General features: G+C 44.2%; 1 protein-coding gene across 2 annotated transcripts in view; it reads right to left on the reverse strand.

Moving 5' to 3' along the window:
- Positions 1–1,861: 1,861 nt before the first annotated feature.
- The window catches only part of PXDN (peroxidasin), a 230,280-nt gene continuing 206,545 nt past the window's right edge, over positions 1,862–25,596 (reverse strand). The window contains exons 18-23 of one of the 2 annotated variants that reach the window (XM_075341062.1): positions 18,177–18,311; positions 15,540–15,748; positions 10,973–11,093; positions 7,627–7,741; positions 7,105–7,218; positions 1,862–4,945 (exon numbers count right to left, since the gene is read on the reverse strand). In XM_075341062.1, the coding sequence (XP_075197177.1) occupies positions 4,832–4,945; positions 7,105–7,218; positions 7,627–7,741; positions 10,973–11,093; positions 15,540–15,748; positions 18,177–18,311 (808 nt within the window). In that variant the 3' untranslated portion in view covers positions 1,862–4,831. Of the gene's footprint in view, positions 4,946–7,104; positions 7,219–7,626; positions 7,742–10,958; positions 11,094–15,539; positions 15,749–18,176; positions 18,312–25,596 lie in introns of those variants that run through there. The other variant, XM_075341063.1, reaches the window with a different exon arrangement.

Raw genomic sequence — 25,596 nt, forward strand, 5'->3', positions numbered from 1 at the left:
GCAGAAAAATGAAGTTATTGTTTTTTAAAGAAGTAAACCATGAACTGTTCTTACAGAGCTCAACTGCAGTCCTATGGGTGAAATGAGAAAATATAACTGGACAATGTGGGGGAAGGGAGCTGCGAAATTTTTTAACCCACTTTGTGTTGGAAATACCATAAACCTTTCCCCCAATAAGGAATAGTAGGAAATGATGTGAAATCTTTTTAGACTTCAGTTCCTTTCAGACCATTCAATAGTAAAATGTTGTTACTGTTTTTTGCAATATAAATTGTTACTTCAGGGGGCTTTACACGCTGCGACATCGCTAATGTGGAGTCGTTGGGGTCACGGAATTTGTGACGCACATCCGGCCGCATTAGCGATGTTGCTGCGTGTGACACCGATGAGCGATTTTGCACCGTTGCAAAAACGTGCAAAATCGCTCATCGGTGACATGGGGGTCCATTCTCGATTATCGTTACTGCAGCAGTAACGATGTAGTTCGTCGCTCCTGCGGCAGCACACATCGCTATGTGTGACGCCGCAGGAACGAGGAACCTCTTCTTACCTGCCTCCCGGCCGCTATGAGGAAGGAAGGAGGTGGGCGGGATGTTCCGGCCACTCATCTCCGCCCCTCCGCTTCTATTGGGCGGCCGCTCAGTGACGTCGCTGTGACGCCGCACGGACCGCCCCCTTAGAAAGGAGGCGGGTTCGCCAGTCACAGCGACGTCGCCGGGCAGGTAAGTATGTGTGACGGGTCTGCGCGATGTTGTGCGGCACGGGCAGCAATTTGCCAGTGTCGCACAACAGATGGGGGCAGGTACCCACGCTAGCGATATCGGGACTGATATCGCAGCGTGTAAAGTAGCCTTTAGCCAATAAAGTATAAATTTGTGGAATATTCCAAAAACTGCAACAAACACTTCTCAATATTACAAAAATGGTCTCTACGGTTAATGGATACAGTGGTTTCAGATGGCATGGATTAAAAGCAATTGGGTATTTTAATGCAAACTGTTAAGTATCAAAATCTATTTCTTAGGGAACCTTAACATTGTTGGGTACTGATGATTTCCTTCAAGCAGTTGCCTCTTTTCAGCACCCTCATTTCTTAAGGCAGCCATTCCAACCAATAGTAGATCAATTATACGGAGAAGGAAAGGGTTAAAAATCTGTGCTGCAGCAGATAGGCTCAGGATCTGGCTGAAGATATGAGTGACTTATTCGTCGACGCGTTTCAGAGCCACAGCTCCTTCCTCATGAATGTGATTTGTCCTGAGGAAGGAGATGCATCTCTGAAACGCGTAGATGAGTAAATCACTTGTATCTTCAGCCTAATCTTGAGTCAATCTATGGCAGCGCGGCTTTTCTAGCCCTTTCCTTCTCTGTACCATTGATGTTTCCCCGTGGGTCTGCTGCAGCCGTTTCATACTATAGGGGTTGTGCCAGTCACTACGTTATTAGGTGTAAGTTGAGACTCGGCACTCCAAATAAGTGCCATAAGGTGATTTACAGTAGGTTTCCACGGCACTTCTGGCGGTGGTGCACGAATAGGTTGCAAAACCATATCGAGATGTAAGTTGAGACTCAGCGCTCCAAATAAGTGCTATAAGGTGACTTTTATTCAGATTAATTGATAGGACCAGCAGAAATAGACGTTTCAGTCAACACGACTTTCATCAGTGGTGGACACCGCGTTTTATCAGCACCACTCGCCATGCTACTACATGACCTAAAAGAGGCACACAGATGAAGGTCGTGTTGACCGAAACGTCTATTTGTGCCGGTCCTATCAATTCTTCCGAATAAAAATCACCTTATAGCACTTATTTGTAGTGCCGAGTCTCAACTTACATATCGATACAGTTTTGGAACCTACTCATGCACCACTGCCAGAAGTGCCGTGTATACCTACAGTACCTTATGAGCCTCTCTTTGTTTTTAACTCCAAAATGTATTGTGGTAAAACCCTATTTGCGCTGTTTTCTAGTTCAATAAACCAATAGTAGATCGTATTGCTGAGTGAGGCTCCTGGGGGTCATGCATTTTCCCTGCAGCAGACCCAACCAGGAGAATGTTGTACTGCCTGTACATGTATGGGCAGGGTTGCCAGAATGGGCATTTCTCTTGCTCAGAGGTAACATCCATTTACCCTAAAAAGGCCAAATCATCCTCATTAGACAACTACTTTGAACATATTGTCCAGTGTAAACAAGTTATCTCTTATCCTATGGATAGGTGATCATTTTGCTTACCGGTGAGTTTCCCACGACTGAGACCTGCACCGATTGGCAAAAAGGGCCTCTTTTTTTTTACTCTCAGATGGAATACGTTTATCCTTGATTAGACAGTAGAGTAATAAGGCAGACGCTCGGCCCTCATTCTATTCAGTCCCTCTGGTTCCACTGGAGAAAGGTAAGTGTTGGGCAGCAGGGAATGTATGGAGTGGAGGTGGTGCATACCCAATGCTGCTACATACTAACAGAAATAACAACTCCTCCCTAAAGATAGGTCCAGGTCCCAGAGGTGGTACCCACCGATCAGCAAGTTATCACCTATCTTAGGCCCCCTTCACACGTCAGTGATTCTAGTACATATGTGCTTTTTTTTTATACGTACCAGAATCACTGACATACGCAGACACATTATAATCAATGGGTCTGCTCACACATCAGTGATTATTCACTGAATGTGTCTCCGTGCAGCGTACACCCGTGGCCGTGATTCTGCACGGAGACAAGTCAGTTTTTTTCTGGCATCACTGATGACCCCCGGACCACACTATGGTGCGATCCATGTGTGATCCGTGAAACACGTACCAGAAAATCACGGACATATTAAATATTAAATATTTTAACTTACCTTGCCTGCGATTCGCTCTGCAGCCTCCGCTCTCGGCAGCTTCTGCCTGGCTCATGAATATTCATTAGAGCAGGAAAAGCCAACCCGGAAGTAGCTGCTGAGAGTGGTGGGCGGACGCCGCAGAGCCGAGGAGTTCAGCACCATGGACAGCAGGAAGGAAGGCAGGTGAGTAATGTCCATATGCAATCAGGGATCACGGATCACGGATTGCACATGGACAACCCACGTGTGCCGTGAATCACGGAACATGGAGGGACATGTGCGTGTTTTACACGTCAGTGAAGAACGTCTGTTTTTCACTGACGTGTGAAATGGGCCTTATGGATAGATGATAATATTGTATGTGCAAGTCAATAGCAAACGTGCTGATCTTCATGCTGTAATTAAAGCAATTTAATAACTTGATAAATTGCCCTTTAATGGTATGACCAAGTTCTTCATGTTATGTAATATAATACAAGCCCCAGTGGCCGGTGTGAGAATTGCAAGATTTCTTTTTTGTTTTTTCTTCTAATACAGATTTTGATATGGATTTTTTTTTTTTTCGAAAAATACACAACTGGATTTAAACAATGAATCCCTTTCTGATGATAGCTTCTCTTCATATCTCCAACGGTCCAGGTTCCTTCTTGGATTAGGTCTATATTTGGAGCTACTTGACAACCTAAATGCTGCTACAATGACAGATACAACCGAGAAATGTGTACAAATGTAGATTGCAATAACGGTAATTGAATGTAATTACACAAATATAATACATCGGTCCATGTTTTATTGCTTCAAATGAGCACCATTCAATGGAGAAATGAGGTATAACTGTTGTCCTTCCATTAATTTGTAAATCTCAGCCCAAACCAATAATGGCAAGTGAACAGGCAAGCCTAGGCCACGAGGTCCAATTCTATATGATATAGTACGCTGAAAGTTATTACAGTATCCTCTCTAGTGCCTCTAGTGGCCACCAGTCAACAGTGCATTTACAGACTTTCAATACTGGAAAAACTAACAAATTGACCACCTCCAATGTATATATAAGATAGGTTCACAATAAAATTCAGATTGATAATTCAGTAAAAACATTTTTTGTGAAGAATTATGACGGTATAAAAAAGCACAATAACATTTTTCAGCACAAAATGAAAAAAAAACAAACAAAGAGAAAATAAAATAATTGAAACATAACATCGTCAAGCCACTATTGAGTTCCTCTGTGCAGTGGTTTATGGGGTTGTCAAAGGTTAAAAAAAAGTGGCAGTCTTCTTTCAAAAACAGCGCCACACCTGTCCACAGGTTGCGTGTGGTATTGCAGTGTAGACCCATTTCCTTCAATGCTGCCCAGATAACCCATGTAAAAGGTGAAAACGCTGTTTCTAGAGGAAAGCAGTTTTTTGTTTTTATCCTGGATAACCCCTTTGGTGGCATAGAAATTTTCTCGTCGTAGGCACAGAATGATCTGTATAGAAAAACATAGACATATGTACTGGACATTTGTATAAAGCCGGGCCTGAGTTAATATAAAATGGAGAGTCTCTCACAGAGATTAAAGCTATACTCTCCTTAAAAGCAAAAAAGAAAAAAAAAAATAATGATTATTTCCTCTTAAATAATGGGCCGCCATCACTACCGGATGAATTGCTATAAACCGGAAGTTTTCCATTTGTGAGATCCCAAAAACGTGACTGATGTGACGTTTACAGAATAAGACACTGCGATTAGCACCAGTTTGTATTCCCAACCTGAGAAGCATTTAACCAAGGAAATATGGCTGACACAAACGTTAATATCCTGTCATCGCTTTATATACTTCCCTTTAAAAAGAGACCAATTTAAGGGTAACTACCGTAGGTATAAAAAGAGAAAAATACAAAAAAAACAACTATTGCACGATACTGTGGAAGTGATGAATGCAAAAAAAGGATGAAGTATAGACAAAACTGCCGTAACCCGGGAGGACTCCTGCTCCCACGGAGCGTGGACGTCTGGAGGATTATGTGGTTTGTGTTGTGTCTGTGCACACTGGACAGCAAGTTCCTTCTTTTTTGACTGGGGCTAAACATGAAGCAGTGGTACAGGATTCCACAAAACACGTAATGGACCCATTCTGGAAGACAAGATAATCAGGAGGATCACATTACGGGGTTTGGAATAAGAATTCTTATAGACGTGGAACACATTTATATGGGTACTAGTATTCTGACAGGTATAAGATACATACTAAGCTAGCAAAACAAATGTATATTCCCTAAAATACACATAAAAAACTTAAAAGGGCACAATAACAATGTATGACCTATCCACGGGGCAGGATATATGTCTGACTGCTGGGGAAATCCTCTAATCACAAGAACGTGGGCATATGACTACAGACAATGCATTGTATAAGGGGCTGACAGTGAGAGCACAGAGCTTGGCTATTATTAAATCCAAAGAAAAGGAAGTGCGACTGCCCCGTCATTGAAACAGTGGCCATAGGAACCCCCTTTCTCATAACTTGTGGGGGCACTCAAGGCACATATTTAAAGGGTTATTCACATCTCCAAGACCCTATCCTAATATGTAGTAGATGTAATAATAATATTAGCAATTACCTCCAATTAGAAATTTAGTATAGTTCTCCTGATAAGCTATGTCGCTTACCTAATGTGTAGGGCATTGCAGCTTAGCTATTCATGGTTACAACCACTAGCAACCATCTATCAATATATGCATGGTTGTAATTCTGGATTCAGAATGTGATATGCTAATGACCCTCGGCTCCCGCTGTGCTGCCAGTGTCAGCCGAATGTCATGCAACTGTGATCCGATCTTGCGATCGGGTCACAGCCGCGGAGGAGAGGGAGGGATTAATCTGTCCATCTCCTCCATTGTCAGTTCATGCGATTATTGCACTGCACTCGGATATCATCCAAGTGCAGTCTGATGTTTCACTCGCACCCATATGAAATACCGTGGCACTTCTAGCATAAGTCGGGGTGCACCGGAAGGGTGCAAGTTATCTCATCACTCGCACCCATAGACTTGTATGGGTGCGAGTGACACGTCTCTCACTGACAGTCACGCATGCTGCGACTTTTTGCTCATCCAGAATCTGGATGAGAAAAAAATCTGACCATCTGCTCTCCCTCATTGACTAACATTGGTCCGAGTGCAATGCGAGATTTTCTTGCATTGCACTAGCGCGAGTCATACGCTCATGTGACTGTACCCTAACCATGGATACCTAAGCTGCAATGCCCTACACATGAGGTAAAGGACACAACTAATCAGTAGAACTATACTACATTTCTAATTGGAGGTATTTTCTATTATTATTATTGCTATTATTATTATTATTATTATTATTACTTCTACTACATATTGGGATAAGATCTTGGAGCTGAGAATAACCCTTTAAAACCTCTCATCAAAAATGGGAATATGTTCACGTTGTAGAATGAAAAGAAAAGGATTGTGGGAGGTGCGGTGGGGCAAGGAATAAGGTACAAAAGGAAGAGGGTTGAGAAAAAGGAAAGTGAAAAAAAAAAGAAAGAAAGAAGAGAAGTGGAAAAAAAAGAAGACAGAAGAGAAAAGCAAAAAAAAAAAAAAGAAAGAAAGGAGGGAGGGAAGCAAAAAAAAACAAAACAAGATAGAAAGATGAGAAGAGGAAAAAAAGAAAGAAGAGAAAAGCAAAAAAAGAAAAAAAAAAGAGAAAGGAGTGAAGCGAAAAAAAAAAGAAGAAAGAAGAAAAGTGGAAAAAAGAATTCAGAAGAGAAAAGCAAAAAAAAAAAAAAAAAAGAGAGAGGAGGGAAGTGGAAAAAAAGAACAAAGAAAAGAAGAGAAGTCTAAAAAAATAAGACAGAAGAGGAAATAAAAAAAAAAGAAGAGAAAGGAGAGAAGGAAAAAAAGTAAAGGGGGCAAGGAAGCATGGGAATGAAGGAAGTAGGTAAAGGAAAAAGCGGTGTATGAAAGGAGGTGGGGTAAGAGGGGGTAAATAAGGAGGGGAAGAAAAGGGACAGGGTCACTGAAAGTCATATTAAATTGCTACAATCTCAATGTGAAAATCCGCAAGAACTGTGCACGAATACTGAGAAAAAACCTTGACATTCAGAGGTGTGCTGTAAGCCCTTACTAGCACACAGTTAAGTAGGTTAAGTAGCGACTTATTCTCAAAATTATTGTATCAAAAGGGGGGACAGTTGTAGAAAACCCTTATACTCTGCAGTTTAGCACAGCTATAATATTTTTGAAACATTCTATATTTTCTCGTTTTTAATGACTTACTTTACATTCACATTTTGTACAAGAATCTTTGTTCCATCTTTCGTTAGTGGTGCGCGTCCTTCCAGTTTCGTCAGTGCAGTCTGTGCTGCTTAGCCGCAACTCAAGCTTTTTGATCTAAGTCATGGAGAAAAAAAAAAAGATTATTTTTGACTGACATATTAAAAGCGTTCCCCAGACTCCCCACACTCAGGGTCATTGTGTGACCGTTACCTCTTCTGTACACTAGAACCTTATAGTCATCACCAAATTTGCCGCGGCCTTTTTTTCATGCAAAAATACTATGTGGTCTTCTAGCTAGAGGGAAATGTCTCACAAAATTTGGGACTTTTAGGAAGTATGAAGTATTCTAGAAGCTGCCAAGAGCAGTGGGGTAATGACGATAACGCTGAGAACATTTCTATCGGAAAAGTAGCACATTAACCTAAAATCTTGAGAAATTGTATTACCCACGCTATGCCAATACGCCATCAGTGTTACTAATTGATCTAGTTCATTCAGTTCATCGTCTCCTCTGACATATACCTGTTTTCTTAGACTTGTAATTGTCTTTTGCATATCAACAACAAAGTCCTTAAAGTCGTTGACAAGTGGCATATTCTTTGGTTGATCAGTGCTTAAAGTGGTATTTATGGATGAGCTAAAAGACAAAGAAAAATACATGTAGGATTGAAAGAATGAAAAGGACATACGGAAATTAAAATTGTATTACTAGTTGAAAAATGTGACAAAATATTGTACTAAAGGTAATCTGTCCCCAAATTCTTAATATGTAGCTTTTTCTAACAAAACCAGCAATTCCTTTACATGGCCAGTCCATTTCTCTGTTACAAAGGAATCATCGTCAGAACTGAAATGGCTATAATAGATCTGAAGCCTCTGTCACTCCAGCTCTATTCCCCGCCCAGTCGCCTCCTCCTGCTTGACTGATGGCTCCTTTGCCATAAGCCACAAAAGCATAGAGGCAAAAGAGCCATCAGTCAAGCAGGAGGAGACGGCGCTGGTTGGGGAATAGAGCTGGAGTGACAGAGGGTTCAGATCTTCAGCCACATGGGCATATTATTATTATAAATGCTCAGTGACAGAGGAATGAACTGCTCATGTAATAGAATGGCTGAACTTGTCTTTGAAAGAGCCACATGCGCATATAAATAATTTGGGTGTGAAATCTTGTTGACATATTCTCTTTAAAAGCTATTTTACATTATAAACTTCGAAATATGCTAAATAAAAAAATAATAGCCATGTTCACATCGCTGCATTGAAATGGGGGCAATTTAAAGCCCAGTTCTCGATATCTATGGGGAAGAGGGCGATAGAGTCGTGGAATTACCGTGATCAGCAAATTATCAACTATGCTGTGATTAGAGGTTAACTTAATAAATTTGAACAATCCATTTAACATGTTGTTGATAGGGATGAGAGGACCAGTGGCAGTTCGTGTTCATGGGGTTCGTCCAGATTTTAGTTAAAAGTTTTGTTCAGGACCTGGAATTGACCCCAGACCCCACAGAAGTCAATGGAGACCTGAACATCTTTCCTGTAAAAATGTCTAAGTGACGGCTAGGGGGCTGCAAAAGGAAGCAAAATGGGGGCAATTGCCTTGCAAACAAATGTGGATAGGGAATAATGAAATAATAATGATATGGGCTCCCACCTATTTTTGATACCCATTGCAGGTAAAGCAGACAACTGTGGGCTTCAACCCTCAGCTGTCAGCTTTACCTTGGCTGGTTATCAAAAATAGAGGGGACCCCACACCATTTTTTTTAAAGAACTTAAATAAATAATTAAAAAAAACAAAAACTTGTGTGGGCTCCACCCTATTTTTGATAACCAGACAAGGTAAAGCAGACAGCTGGGGACTGATATTATCAAGCTTAGAAGGTCCATGGGTATTTTGTCCCTCCCAGCTTGAAAATATCAGCCCGCAGCCGCCGAAGAAGTGGAGCATCTAATAGTTGCGCCAATTATGGAGCATTGCCAGGCTGATCCTGATTGACCCAGTGCGGTGGCAATAGAGATAATACTTTTGGGGTTCATGTCAGTTGTGAATTGACAGCTGGCATCAAGCCCAGGGGTTAGTAATGGAGAGTTGTCTTTCAGACACCTCCATTACTAACGCATTATTTGAATAAACACTCCCCCACACTCCCTTGTGCGCTAATTTATTAATTAAAAAGATATCCTGGAAGTCTCAACATAATCCAAGCAAGGAATGTTGCACGATGCCCATTGAATCCTATGGAGCTTCATTTTCAGAACGTTCTTAGAATAAGGCTCCATAAGTCACTGCCGGCCAGCAGTAGGTACGGCATTTCTCACCAGCATTGTTTTTAAAAGTCCAAGACCCAGACACCCGGTGTCCGGTATGAACTCCAAATTGTACTGCTCAGGTTTGCTCATCCCTAGTTTTGGAAGCTCTTAAAACTCAGTAGTAAACAGCATGTTTCCCGACGGGTGGTATGCTTGGAGTAGTAGTTACGCAGCTGTAGAGAGATCATGATGTCTGGTTTACAGACAATACTTTCACAAATATGTGGTTATGGTAGATATTGAGCCATCAAGAAATTCTAGAAGGAGATGTCAGCTTGAGGCTTGCAGAATTAGGAATGCAGCTCTGGGGTAGAATACCAGCTATACTTAGTGATTAGAGCAAGAAACGTAGTATATTTACAGTGTTGTTCAGCTTTCTAAGTAAATTCACTTTATATGTTTATTGTTCAATGATATTGACTAAAGGCTGCTTACACGCTGCGACATCACTAGCCTTCGCACTCGCCCCCGTCGTTTGTTTGTCACGGGCAAATCGCTGCCCGTGGTGGACAAAATCGCTCATACCCGTCACACATACTTACCTTCCTAATGACGTCGCTGTGGCTGGCGAACAGCCTCTTTTCTAAGAGGGCGTTTCGTGCGGTGTCACACGGCAGACAGCCAATAGAAGCAGAGGGGCGGAGAGCAGCCGAATGAAAGTCAAGCCCACCTCGTTGCCGGAGGACGCAGGTACGGGGTTGTTCCTCGTTCCTGGGGTGTCACATGTGTGGTGTCTCAGCAACGACGAACAACCTGCGTCATAAGTCAGCAACGATATTTGGGAAATGGACGACGTGTCAACAATCAACGATTTGGTGAATATTTTGCATCGTTAGCGGTCGCTCGTACGTGCGTGTCACACGCAACAACGTCGCTAACGAGGCCGGATGTGCGTCACGAATTCCGTGACCCCCAACGAGATCTTGTTAGCAGTGTCGTTGCGTGTAAGCGTCCTTAAGTTTAGGCCATACTGACTAGGTGAACAAGTAGGAAGTGACGTGCCTACACCGCTTGGAAGTTTAATAATATGACAAAATTCCTGTCCCTCTACTTGCCATCACTGGGTCCAGCACTGAGTCTCTGACAATGCTCCCAGTATATAATATTGGCTGCAGTGCTGACATCATGTCAACAGGGCGCCAGAGAGCCATTCAGTGAGAGGCGTTCCCTCTACAGAGGCAGTTGAGCTCAGTGATTGGCTGCTGTACTGCCCATGTGATGGTGCACCAACCAATAACTGACAGAGCAGCAGTGGAGACACTAAGCTGGACCCAGGGAGGGAGAGTGAAGCATGTTTTTTTTTTTTAATAAATTGCAGATGGTGAAGGGAGTGGGGATAGTATATTTCTGAATGGGGACAACCGCTTTAAAAATAGAGTATATCAGGCCAGCTCGCACTCTCTAATGAACTACTAAACTGACATTTCTGGATTTACTATATTCCTATATTTTATATGTCTAATATGAAATATTACAATTCATCTGTCATTTAATATAGAATGAGCAATAGATTATATAATTACAGAGTCTATATCGCATACCTTGGATTACTTACATAGAAACTTCATTGGTCAAAGGAGCCTCCTGGGGTTTTTCTTCTTTATAGCTATATTCTGTGCCACGTTTACCCCTGAAGTGACCAGAGAATGAGCTAAATTGTCCTCTTGACCTACAGTCTACAAGTAAAGAGGACACACATAACAAGTGATAAGCAACACAAACTCCTAAAAACAAAGTAGATGATCACGGATGAGGCCAAATCCAGCATTAATACACTTTTGTCAGAATTCTAAATTAATACATTTGTGCTAATTTAAGTCACTTTTAAATGTGCCCCATTTTGCACATATTGTCCCCCACCGAAAGGATGCCCCACTAGTTAGGCTAAGTTCACACACTGCGTTTTTTTGACGCTGCGTTTTTGTGCGTTTTTGGCCGCTAAAAACGCACAAAAACGCACCCCCATCAGAAAAACGCGGCAAAAAACACATGCGTTTTTACCGCGATTTGGTGCGTTTGTGGCTGCGTTTTGCTGCGTTTTTGATCTCTGCGTTTTTCGGCGGTTTTCAATGCATTGCATGGGGGGAAAACGCAGAAAAACGCAGGAAAGAATTGACATGTCCATTATTTTTTTTTAAGCTCAAAAACGCAGCTTAAAAAAAAAGTTGTGTGCGGACAGCAAAATTGAAAACTCATAGACTTTGCTGGGGAAGCAAAGTCATGCAGTTTTGAGGCCAAAAACGCACCCGAAAAACGCGCAAAAACGCACTGTGCGCACATAGCCTTACTCTTCAGTTGGGACTGTCCTGATGAAGTTCCATTGTTGAACTTGGTCGATGGTCGATCACAAGGGGCAGTTTCATAGACTCTGATGCTAGTCGCACATGACATGGGTATTTTATTTACTACAAAGTCACAGCTCTAAAAGAGTCAGGTGACAGCAAGTCGCTGGCAAGTTGCACATGTTTTTGGTCGCATTACCTGCCAAAGAACTGCTGCCGTGCAACACATAGTCCCAGCCTTAGAATATGCTCTATGCCTTTGCACTCTTTGCTCCTGTATAGTACGCTGCCTGTATGATTTTATATTCTGCCATCTCTAGAAGTATAGCTGCCTCTTTGCTTTTCCATCGTTATTAGCTGGTTTATAGCAGAGCTCAACTCTCCTGCACTCGTTTACAACCAAGCTGATAATTTATAATAACTAGGCAGGGCAGTGTAGAGCTGTGTTTGTTCCCGTCTGCTGACAGATCAGTGAAGTGAAACTGCTAAAGCTGCACTGTTGATGCATATGGCAGAAGATAACCATCTGCCATATGAATCAAGTCATTTGCTGTTTTGCGTCATTATAATCTGAGCAGCAGACAAAGAGTTCAGCTCTGCACTGCCTAGTTATTACAAGCTCTGCTGTGGAGAGTAAAGGGTACTTTACACACTGCGACATCGCTAGCGATCTCGTTAGCGATGTGAAATTCTAGATCGCAAGTGCGATCTTTGTAGATCGCACATAGGTCATTTTACACATGTGCGATCTCGAAAGATCACACTTGCGATCTAGAATTTCACATCGCTAACGAGATTGCTAGCGATGTCGCAGTGTGTAAAGTACCCTTCAGACTCTGTTAGAAAACCAGCTACCAATTATGTAAGAACACACATGAAGCTATATGGAGGTAGATGGCAGAAGAAAAAAAAAGTCAGGTAGAGTACTTTATAGGACAAGACTGTGCACAGAAGCATGAGATCAATTCTACACTGAGGGCTCATTTACATGACTGTTCCATCTGTCGTGGTCAGTTCCTGTTTTTATGCGGACCCACGGACAGGACCATCTTTTCTATATCTTCTGTGTAGGATTGGATGGCACACGGTAGCACTTCCGCGTGCATCCGATCCTACAAAAAAACACATCAGATGTCGTATGTCCGTTCCGTTATTATGGAATATGTCCTATTCTGTTCCGTAATAACGAACCATGACTCAATATAAGGCAATGGGCCCACAAAATCCCCAGAAGCACTTCCATGTGACCTCCGTCGGGTGCCCCTACAGTCTGTGTTCCGCTCCCTGCCAGCCCTGTGGCTGCCCGCACTGCAGCGTGTCAGTATATGCCCGCACTGCAGCGTGTCCGCATATGCCCACAGTGCAGTGTGTCCGCATATGCCCGCACTGCAGTGTGTCCGCATATGCGGGGATGATGAGCGCTGCAGTCAGGTTAGTAAAGTTTATTACCTGCGGTGAACTCTTGTACTCCTGACGTCAGCGCTCGTCACTGACCGCCGCGTTCTCACGTCTCCTTTTGCGGGCAGGCCGACACAGTGACTAGCGGTGACGTCACAGACTGCTCGCGAGAGGTGATCTGAGAATGCGGCGGTCATTGATCGCAGTGACCAGCGCTGACGTCAGGAGTGCAGCGGCTTCCATCACTGCAGGTAATGTACCTCACTAACCTCCTGAAGTCAGCGCTGGTCATGCCCTGCAGTGACCTGGGCTGACCTCATGATGTTAGCTCAGGTCACTGCACTGCTCTCCCAGCCAATGTGGGACATTCTGTTCTTCATTGACTGGGACAGTGACAATGGTATGGATCGTTGTGGGACCCCCTTAATGGATTACGCCGGACCCGGATTTGTTTTTTCTTTTCAATAAATTGGTGAAAGAGGGAATGTTTTGGGGAGTGTTTTTTAAAAAAAATTTGTTTGTTGTCTATTTTTTTTCTTTAATTACTGACTGGGTTACTGATGTCGGGTGTCTGATAGACGCCGTGACATCATAACCCCAGGGCTTGATGCCAGGTGACATTACACATCTGTTATCAACCCCATATATTACCCCATTTGCCACTGCACCAGGGCATCGGGATGAGCTGGGGCGAAGCACCAGGATTGGCACATTAATGGATGCGCCACTTCTGGGGCGTCTGCGGTCTGCTATTCTTAGGTTGAGGAGGGTCCAAGAACCGTGGACCTCCCTAGTCTGAGAATACCAGACCACAGCTGTCCGCTTTACCTTGCCTGGTGATCCAATTTGAGGGGGACCCCACGTTTTTTGGTTTAAATTATTTATTTAATTTAAAATAAGAGCGTGGGGTGCCCTCTGTTTTAGATTACCAGCCAAGAGCTGCCAGCTGTGATCTGCAGGCTGCAGCCGTCTGCTTTACCCGAGCTGGCTGCAAAAAATAGGGGGGACTCCACGTCATTTTTTTTAAATGATTAATTTTTTGGCTAAATACAAGGCTAAGCACTCTTTCGTGCCACAAGAAAGTCACTAAAGGGTGCAAGATTACAAAATGCTGAGGAGTGAGACATTATGTAATGCTGAGGAGTGTGACATTATATGTCTTTCTCATCTATTATTTATCTATCCATCTATCTATCCCTCTAGCTATCCGTCTATCATTTATTCATTCATTCATTCATTCATTCATTCCTCTCTCTATCTATCCCTCTATCTATCTGTCTATACCTCTATCTAGCTGCTTCCGTGTTTTGCAGTCCGCAAAAAACCAGAAGGCACACGGATGACACACGGCTTGTATACAGAACGATTGTCACATGGATGCCACACGGATTCATCAGTGAAAAAAACGGACCGTGTTATGCGGACCGCAAATCCGGAACGGTCATGTGAATGAGCCCTTATACTGATGACAGCTCAGGGAAATGGGGTCTACAGCACTAAGGAAATGAAAGGTGATTTTGGGAAATGTAGATTTAGTAGTGTAAAGATAGGATCACCCATTCAAATTTGTGAAGCTGGTTGCACATAGATGCAGATAGCGATAAAAAAATCCACAAAAAGCCACGAGAAAAATGTTCTGTTGGGCTAAGTCTATATATTACTAATAAATGAGAATTTACTGTGGTTTGTAATAAAAATATGCAAATATGCAACATTTGCTGTCTTTTTCCCTGGTAGAGAATAGCTGATGGGTCCTACTACTGCGAAACTCTATAAATAGTTTATCTAATGCATTCAACTTAAAAAAAAACAAAACAAAAAAAAACAAAAAACATTTTACGGAAACAAGACTAATAAAATACATATTTAACTGACTTTTCTTTTGCCGTTCCCATACTTCCAATATTTGGAGATTCTATTATGTATTTGCTATTTTTGTCTTTTTCAGGAATATTTTCTCCAATGACAAAAACTTCGACCCTATCTAGATTATTTATATTCCAGAAGTAATGCAGTTAAATTATCTTGTTAGAATTAAAAAAAAAAAGATACTTGTAAGAAGATCCCATTTGTGAAGTTTTGAAGCTCCTCCAAACTCCGGAATTTTCTAGAATTCCAAAACGCAACTAAGATTTCTGATATTGGATATCTGACAACATTGAACAAAATACATTGGTTGGATACTGCATCAGATTTCTAGAAGCAAAACTGTCTAAAACAGAGAAAAAGCGGTTTTGCCGATACTGACTCCATTAATTTGGGAAATCAGTAGGTATCCAAGATTGGAGACATTCCAAAGAAGATCTTCTCACAAGTAAGATACCATATATCAGAAGATCATGTCAAGCCAAATATTGGTCAGGATCTTTTAACAGAATCACTGTATATCTGCAGTCTATTGTAATATATTCATTGAGACGTCATGACGGCACGAGATCCTACCTTCACAGCAATCCTTCCAGAGCCGCAGGTCCAGCTGAGGTATCTGCTTACAGCTGATGTAGCCATGTGGAGATTCGGTCACTTTGAACACATCCGGCTGCACTTTGGTGATATTGTCTCCATTGTCACAAAGGATCCTCGCTAGAGAGATCTGCTTGATTTGTGTCAGCTGTGCTGGTGTGAACACCCCAGGGTTCTCATACCAAAACCTTACACATTAGGATACAGAAAATAGATTGGTTACCGTCCATGTCTGACTATATGTGACTTTATAACTATAAATATATCATAAAATTGTCACGATAACTATGGGATAGCAGGGACTGGGGTTCCTAAGCTGTCCCTCAAGCAAGGGGGCCTATGCTATCCCTAATCTCAGAGATACTCCTCGTGGTGGAGATACCGGAGCCTCCTTCCTGGCCCTGCTCCTGACCAGTTCTAATCTGATTTTCTCTCTCCATCCACCCAGGGAGGGACGGGACAGTGTGATGAAACCCACAAAGAAAGACAGATAAGGGAAAACCAAAACTTTATCGCACTGTGCACATACACATAGGGAAAGACAGTAAGAGAATCAAGAGGAAAAACACGAGCAAGGAGAAAGCGGAAAAACAAGAGGGGTAAACTCCAAACCAACCCCAACAATGAGAATAACTTTCACCAGAAAGTCTGGGACATCATGCCTCACAGACTAACATAGTCAAACTATAGCTGGCATGGGTGGAAGGATTCAGCCAGCATAGATTGGAGCGGAGCAGATGTGATAGGCCTCCCCACAACATGTGATCAAAGGAGCAAGTAAGTCAACAGAGATGAACTCTTGCTAGCCTGACTATGAATCAGCACACAGCAGGTTGACGACAGAGTCTGGCTGGGCTGATCCCAGACATCAGAGAAATCATCAGGGAAAGCGTCAAAATCTGCAATCTGAACCAAGCCTGAGTCTGACTGAGCCTGTGACAAAAATAAATCTTTTCATTTTAACACTAGAAATCCCAGAGAGGGGTCATTTGACATTTCTACCATTGGAACCCTAAGGAGGTTGAAATTCCTGGGACTTCTAGTGTTAAGGGGTTCTCCTTAAAAAAAAAAAAGAAAAACTCAAATTATCGTTATTAAAAAATTCTTAAATACCTTTAATTAGCAAGTAACATTTTATTTGTCTAGGGAGATAACAAATATAGTACATAAAAATGGCCTACGTCTTGTTAGGCTACATGCGCACGTGTTTTTTGCGTTTTTTTTGGTGCAGTTCTGTTGTCAAAAGGTTCTCACATTTGACTTCCCGCCAAAGTCTATGAGAATTAAAGTTTGCTGTGAGCACGTTGCAATTTTTTTGTTTTCAGTATATTTGTCAAAAACATCTGACAAATAAGCTGCAGCATGTTTTACCTTTTGCATTTTGTCCCTGCGTTTCTCACTAGCGATCGGAGGACTCGCAAATCAATCCCCCACCAACCCAGAGTCCTGGAATTGATCCCTGCAGCATAGTAAAGTACTAGGATTGTCGCATCTAATGGATGCAACAATTATGGGCGGCTGCAGGCTGCTATTTTTAAGCTGGGGGGCTCCCAATAACCATGGGTCTTCCCTGCCTGAAAATACCAGCCCCCAGCTGTTGGGCTTTATCATGGCTGGGTATCAAAATTAGGAAGGCCTCACGCTGTTTTTTTTAAATTATTTATTTAAATAATTACGGGGGAAAAAAAGCTGCATGCAGTTCCTCTTAGTTTGATGAACAGCCAAGATATGAGCAGGGTTGAGGGCTGCACCCTGTAGCCATAAGGTTTATCTGGCTGGGTATCATAATAAGGGGGGACCCTACACCAATTTTTTATTTATTTTTACTAATCGCTATAGACCCGCAGACTGGGTCTGTGATTGGAAGAGTCAGTCAGGCTGGGGGCGCTGTCTGAATGCAAGCAATCACAGACACCGATGGGCAGGAGAAGCAGTGAACATGCCTAATGAGCAGCCCCGGATGAAGAATGAGCAGCCGCGGGAGCAGTTACAGCTGCGCTGGAAAGGTAAGTATAGCGTACACTCTATTATTTTATTTATGTTTACTTTTTTATTTTTAATTTCCTGAGTGCCCGATCTGGGTGCCTTTGAACCTGCAGGGGTCGGACTTTAGAGTCTGGTCCGTCCACCACTATTTTTAAAAAAACAAAACAAACCATCAAATCAGAATTGACAGAAACGCACAAAAAACGCAGCATCATTACAAGTTTTTTTTATTTATTTTTTTTTAACATTTCCAGGCTCTCTGGGACAAGGTGCAGTTTTGATGTTTCAAAGGTGCAGTTTTTTTGTGACAACAAAACTGCAGCGTACGCATGTATTCTTATAATTACAGAAACCTAAGCTGCAATGTTAATTGAACAGGTACCTATGAGCATGTGCAGTAGAAGGCTCCGCTGCTGTGACCTTGAGATGACTTCTACCACAAACTATTCAAATATCTCCAGGTCACAGCAGCGGAGCCACTAAAAAGTCAGGATGTTCTTTCATCAAACAGATTTCCACAACATCAGTAATCCCCAAAACGCGTAAAGATATAAAATGCACCAAAATTGTTGATTAAAAAATAACCTATATAAGAAAAGCAAACATACAATTAGTGGAACAGAATCCTACCTGTCACCATTCCTAACGTTTCTGAATTGAGTACTTAGTAAGCACATCAGGGAAGGTCCCAACCTGCTACCTGGAATGATATCTTCTGCCATGAGTGCCGGGAATAGATCAATATTTAGAGGGGAGCCATATAACCTGAGAAAGAGAAAAAAACGCAATGCCAAGATGGCAAATAAAGTTTTACAAAGGTACAGGAGTAACACACCCTCGACCTCCTCAGGGAATGGCACATTATAGTCCAGAAAAAAGACTGATTGGAACACCTATATGTGTGAATTAGGTGCTAATTAGCACCTATTTTATACATATAGGTGTTCAAGTCAGTCTTTTTTCTGAATAGCATGCAATTTCTTCTGACTGAGAACCCAGAACCCTGCTCTATTACCAGACTCTATTCATGATCCTATATAGCCAGGAGCCTGTCTGCCAATACTTGCAGATTTTTAATAGAACATAGAGGCATTAAGGTTAGGTTCTCGAAAAATTAAAGATCACCTTGTCGTTGGTTTCAAGCTTATTTGCATTGATCAATACATTTGCTAAACAACTCTATTACTTTCAAATATTCATAGCAGTTTTGCAATACCATCTTTCATGTATTCCATAATTTTCAGATCGCTAAATGTATTTTTCATTGTTCATAGTATCCCAATAGCAGTAATGCTTTACCATTTTTTATGTTTATATTTTGATGTGGTGGTTAGTGTGCAGCTTATTATCCTTATTATAGGCATATTATAGTCCAGCAGGGTCGGCGTCAGCACCCGGCACACCCGGGCAAATGCCGGGGCCCTGGACAGCCGGGGAGGCCTACTCGCCTTCATCAGTTCTGCTGCCCCCGGGCCGGGGCCCACTCGCCTTCAGTTCTGCTGCCTCCGAGCCGAGTCCCGGGGACCGCAGTCCTCAGCAGGAAACTGTGGCTGCCGTCCCTTTAAGGCACGCAGACCACAGCTGTGTCCTCCTGGTTTGAACTTCATCTGTAGGCGGAGCTACCGCGCGGCGTCCTGCTCAGTCCCACAGATGATGACGAGGAGCAGTGCCAGCCAGCGAACCCCCAGCACAGAGCTTCCCTCCGGTGCTGTGTGGGCCCCCCTTTCCACCGTGACCTGAGCGGTATGTGCTACACCGCTCCCCCCTCGATCTGTATGTGCCCTCCCCACCCGATTTATGGGCCTAAGTGAGCTGTATGGGCTTCTCCCCCCCCCGTCCCGAGATGTATGCCCATACCCCCCCCGAAGCCGTATGTGCTGGCCCCCAAGAGCCGCGCGTGTGGGCCCCCCCTCAAGAGCCGCGCGTGTGGCCCCCCCCCCAAGAGCCGCGCGTGTGGGCCTCCCCTCCCCCCAAGAGCCGCGCATGTGGGCCTCCCCTCCCCCCAAGAGCCGCGCATGTGGGCCTCCCCTCCCCCCAAGAGCCGCGCATGTGTCTGTCTGTTTATATGTATGCAGCAGAGCTGTGTGGTCTGTCTGTTTATATGTATGTAGCAGAGCTGTGTGGTCTGTCTGTGTTTATATGTATGCAGCAGAGCTGTGTCTGTCTGTGTTTATATGTATGCAGCAGAGCTGTGTCTGTGTCTGTATGCAGCAGAGCTGTGTCTGTCTGTATGCAGCGGAGCTGTGTCTGTGTCTGTATGCAGCGGAGCTGTGTGTGTCTGTCTGTATGCAGCGGAGCTGTGTGTGTGTGTCTGTATGCAGCGGAGCTGTGAGTGTGTCTGTATGCAGCAGAGCTGTGTGTGTGTCTGTATGCATAAAATTTTTCTTTTTATTTATATCTCTTTAAAAATCTTCACACCAAGACAAACAACAAGAATACGTATACAGTGAAAATTTAAAAAGGGTGTCTGGATCACTATACTTTAGACACTTGAGGGATGGAAGGTAAGGAGAAAAATGCACACCTCCTTTTGAAAAACCAATAATACTCGAGGGGAACCAATCAAATAGAAATGTCCTTATTATTGCCCTCACAAGGACTATCCCTACCTATCAATGGAGTACATCCTTATTTATACGATGCCCCCATTCCTCGGCGGCTTGCCCCTGTGTGTCCCTTCTCTCTCCCTCTCAATCAATACAAAAACAAGTCTCTATAGTGAAGAAGACCACCTAAATCTCCGGCACCCAGTGCATATAATACATATACAGTGACATTAGTACCTAGTATGGACTATCCCTCCGTCTCATTCCTACCTGGCCAATGGAGCACACCCTTATTTTTCCGGTGCCCCCACTCCCCGGCGGCTCGCCCTAAATTTGGCCCTTACAATCCTAGTTGAGGGAATAACATAAGAATAACCTTATGTTATTCCCTCAACTAGGATTGTAACGTTACGTTGTATTCTTGTTGTTTGTCTTGGTGTGAAGATTTTTAAAGAGATATAAATAAAAAGAAAAATGTTAGTATAAATTGAAAAAGCAGGTTAAATCTGACATAATAGCTAAGTTTGGTACCCGCTAAAGAAATTCCTTTTCTGAGAATTTGTGTCTGTATGCAGCAGAGCTGTGTGTGTCTGTCTGTATGCAGCAGAGATGTGTGTGTCTGTCTGTATGCAGCAGAGATGTGTGTGTCTGTCTGTATGCAGCAGAGATGTGTGTGTCTGTCTGTATGCAGCAGAGATGTGTGTGTCTGTCTGTATGCAGCAGAGATGTGTGTGTCTGTCTGTATGCAGCAGAGATGTGTGTGTCTGTCTGTATGCAGCAGAGATGTGTGTGTCTGTCTGTATGCAGCAGAGATGTGTGTGTCTGTCTGTATGCAGCAGAGCTGAGTGTGTCTGTCTGTATGCAGCAGAGCTGAGTGTGTCTGTCTGTATGCAGCAGAGCTGAGTGTGTCTGTCTGTATGCAGCAGAGCTGAGTGTGTCTGTCTGTATGCAGCAGAGCTGAGTGTGTCTGTCTGTATGCAGCAGAGCTGAGTGTGTCTGTCTGTATGCAGCAGAGCTGAGTGTGTCTGTATGTATGCAGCAGAGCTGTGTGGTCTGTATGTATGCAGCAGAGCTGTGTGGTCTGTATGTATGCAGCAGAGCTGTGTGGTCTGTATGTATGCAGCAGAGCTGTGTGGTCTGTATGTATGCAGCAGAGCTGTGTGGTCTGTATGTATGCAGCAGAGCTGTGTGGTCTGTATGTATGCAGCAGAGCTGTGTGGTCTGTATGTATGCAGCAGAGCTGTGTGGTCTGTATGTATGCAGCAGAGCTGTGTGGTCTGTCTGTTTATATATACGCAGCAGAGCTGTGTGGTCTGTCTGTTTATATGTATGCAGCAGAGCTGTGTCTGTGTGTTTATATGTATGCAGCGGAGCTGTGTCTGTGTCTGTATGCAGCGGAGCTGTGTCTGTGTCTGTATGCAGCGGAGCTGTGTCTGTGTCTGTATGCAGCAGAGCTGTGTGTGTCTGTATGCAGCAGAGCTGTGTGTGTCTGTATGCAGCAGAGCTGTGTGTGTCTGTCTGTATGCAGCAGAGCTGTGTGTGTCTGTCTGTATGCAGCAGAGCTGTGTGTGTCTGTCTGTATGCAGCAGAGCTGTGTGTGTCTGTCTGTATGCAGCAGAGCTGTGTGTGTCTGTCTGTTTATATGTATGCAGCAGAGCTGTGTCTGTGTGTTTATATGTATGCAGCAGAGCTGTGTCTGTGTCTGTATACAGCAGAGCTGTGTCTGTCTGTCTGTATGCAGCGGAGCTGTGTCTGTGTCTGTATGCAGCGGAGCTGTGTCTGTGTCTGTATGCAGCGGAGCTGTGTGGTCTGTATGTATGCAGCAGAGCTGTGTCTGTCTGTCTGTATGCAGCGGAGCTGTGTCTGTGTCTGTATGCAGCGGAGCTGTGTCTGTGTCTGTATGCAGCAGAGCTGTGTGGTCTGTCTGTATGCAGCAGAGCTGTGTCTGTCTGTATGCAGCAGAGCTGAGTGTGTCTGTCTGTATGCAGAAGAGCTGAGTGTGTCTGTATGTATGCAGCAGAGCTGTGTGGTCTGTCTGTATGTATGCAGCAGAGCTGTGTCTGTCTCTCTGTATTTATGCAGCAGAGCTGTGTGTGTGTGTCTGTCTGTATGTATGCAGCAGAGCTGTGTCTGTCTGTATGTATGCAGCAGAGCTGTGTGTGTCTGTATGTATGCAGCAGAGCTGTGTGTGTCTATTATGCAGCAGAGCTGTGTGTCTGTATGTATGCAGCAGAGCTGTGTGTGTCTGTATGTATGCAGCAGAGCTGTGTGTCTGTATGTATGCAGCAGAGCTGTGTGTCTGTATGTATGCAGCAGAGCTGTGTGTCTGTATGTATGCAGCAGAGCTGTGTGTCTGTATGTATGCAGCAGAGCTGTGTGTCTGTATGTATGCAGCAGAGCTGTGTGTCTGTATGTATGCAGCAGAGCTGTGTGTCTGTATGTATGCAGCAGAGCTGTGTGTCTGTATGTATGCAGCAGAGCTGTGTGTCTGTATGTATGCAGCAGAGCTGTGTGTCTGTATGTATGCAGCAGAGCTGTGTGTCTGTATGTATGCAGCAGAGCTGTGTGTCTGTATGTATGCAGCAGAGCTGTGTGTCTGTATGTATGCAGCAGAGCTGTGTGTCTGTATGTATGCAGCAGAGCTGTGTGTCTGTATGTATGCAGCAGAGCTGTGTGTCTGTATGTATGCAGCAGAGCTGTGTGTCTGTATGTATGCAGCAGAGCTGTGTGTCTGTATGTATGCAGCAGAGCTGTGTGTCTGTATGTATGCAGCAGAGCTGTGTGTCTGTATGTATGCAGCAGAGCTGTGTGTCTGTATGTATGCAGCAGAGCTGTGTGTGTCTGTATGTATGCAGCAGAGCTGTGTGTGTCTGTATGTATGCAGCAGAGCTGTATGTGTCTGTATGTATGCAGCAGAGCTGTGTGTCTGTATGTATGCAGCAAAGCTGTGTGTGTCTGTATGTATGCAGCAGAGCTGTGTGTGTCTGTATGTATGCAGCAGAGCTGTGTGTGTCTGTATGTATGCAGAAGAGCTGTGTGTGTCTGCCTGTTTGCAGCAGAGCTGTGTGTGTGCAGCAGAGCTGTGTGTGCAGCAGAGCTGTGTGTATAGATACTCTTAGGGCAGCAGAGGTGTGTGTGCAGCAGAGCTGTGTGTATATATTTGTGTGTGTTTGTGTCTGTACATATACAGCAGAGATGTGTGCAACAGTGCTATCAGGGTGTGTGTGTGTAGCAAAGCTATGTGAGTGTGTATGTATGGATCCGAGCTGTGCGTGTGCCCCCCCATAGCCATCTGTGCAGCCTCCCCAGACCTATCTGTGCAGCCCCTCAGAGCACTATGCAACCCATCCAGCAATGTGTATACCCCCAGAGCTGTTTGCTACTCCAGAAAGATCTATGCCCTCCAGTAATGTCTATGCCCCCCCCCCCCCCCCTGTGATGTATATATTGTAGCCCCCAGCCCAACCTGTGATGTATATACAGCAGTGTCAGTGTGCACGGCCATGTCTGTTCGTGACGGCCATCATGCAGCACAGCCACATACCCAAGAGGAGCTGGATGGAGACAAGCGGGTTTGTGCCTGTATGCATGTATGATGTGTATCTATGTATGTCAGTGTATATGACTGTATAGATTTGTCTGTTTATATGTATTTTTGCGAGTTTGTCTTTAAATATGTATATGTACGTATCTGTGTATTTGCGTGTCTCCATGTGGATGGTGCCCACTGAGACTCTTCCGCCCGGGGCCCAGAGAAACCTGCAGCCGGCCCTGTAGTCCAGCACCACATCCATCTGGACCCTACTAAAAACCTTTCAGCTGAAACTTCTTGTCTTGATTTTGTTTTTTAATTTTATTCTGTTTTAATTTATTTTATTTTTTATTTCATACATATTTAGTTTTAAGATGATAGTGTTAAAGAAAATGCTGAAGATGATGAAGAATCCGGGGGCATCTTCTCTAGCAGATGGTGCTGCTGCACCCACTGAGAGCAATATACTAGAAAGCGACACAATGTGATGGTGAAGATGCAGATTACTGCTCAGAGAAGCTGCCTCCTTCCACCAAATAAGAAAGGAATGCTAAGAAACCTGAGAACATTAGCTACTAGGAACCTTCAAGCCGATGCCAATTAAAACACATACAGGTCATGACATTTCTAGGGTCGTGCCATCTAAATAAAAAAACTAATTTGTCCATCTTCCCAGGACAACTTCTGGAAGGAAGCAGGCACTGCAGGGTAAGCATAATTTTACATGATGACCATGTAAATAAATAGCCGAGCATGTGACGAACAGCCATCTAGTCCCATCACAATGGGATATTACGCAGCTCTTTGCTTCGGCTCAAACCTTGAGGTCTCCAGTGAAATTAAACTCAGAACAAAGCCAAGAAGGGAGTAATTTGCTCCTACAGTGCCTCCTGTCGGATGTGTGACGCCCTGGACTATTCAGGTCATCACAGGGATCTGCACAATCTGCCCTTCCTGTGCAGAGCTCGACCCCCCATGGTTCTGGGAACCTAACCTGCAGTACTGCCTCCATCAGCATTCACAAATCCTAGATACACTTTGCACCACACCTGTCAGGCACACCAGTGAGCTGCTTAAGCAGGAATAGGGCCCACCCAGGGGTCAGACAGGAAGGTGGGAGGTGTTGGAGAAGAGTCGAGTAGGAGCCCTCGAGCTGTGAGGAGCTCTGAGGAAGCTGGGAGTTGGAGTTCCCAGGGGAGAAGCAGACTAGGTCACAGACGGTGGTCTGGACCTAGAGGAGTCGGACCCCCGGTCGCAGGGTATTGACGCTAGGTGCCTGGAACCCGTCAAGGAGGACGGTCAGCAGCCTGGTCCTATCACCGGTCGAGGCCCAAAGGCACGTCGGGGTACACGGACACTAGGTCGTGGAGAAATTTCAGGCAACCTGGCAATTAACCTGCGGAGGACAGGGCCTTTAAAGGGAACCTGTCATCAGAAATTTAGCTATAAACCTAAAAGTTTCCCCCTCTGCAGCTCCTGGGCTGCATTCTAGGAAGCTTCCTATAGTTTTTGTGGCCCCTTTTATTCCAAAATAAATACTTTACAAACTTGTACCTTTTCGTATGCAAATTTCTTAAATCTTCCATGGGGGCGGGCTGCCTGATGTACGTTGCTGTCCTCCTGCTGATTTACGCCGCCCCCGAACGCTGAATTTCAAACCTCAGGACGCCGCCCCTGGGCGCCCGTGGTCCCGCGCATGCGCTGTGCTACTGTAGCGGTGCCGTGCACTGTGTGCACGTGTGACCGCTAGTGACACTTTGCGCGGGCACGAGGTTATGGGCGGCGCTGTGAGTGTCATCAGCAAGTGCCGCCCATAACCTCGTGACCGCACTTTCAACTATTCCTCCAGCGTTCTGCGCAAACGCTCGCTGGCCAGATGACCGGACGTCACCTCCTTCCCATCCTGCTCAGCAGCAGGAAATAGATGGGAGGAGCGGACGGAGCAGTCGGTGCCCGCGCAAAAGCGTCACCA

This window comes from Anomaloglossus baeobatrachus, chromosome 3, assembly GCF_048569485.1.
Source record: "Anomaloglossus baeobatrachus isolate aAnoBae1 chromosome 3, aAnoBae1.hap1, whole genome shotgun sequence".
NCBI lineage: Eukaryota > Metazoa > Chordata > Amphibia > Anura > Aromobatidae > Anomaloglossus > Anomaloglossus baeobatrachus.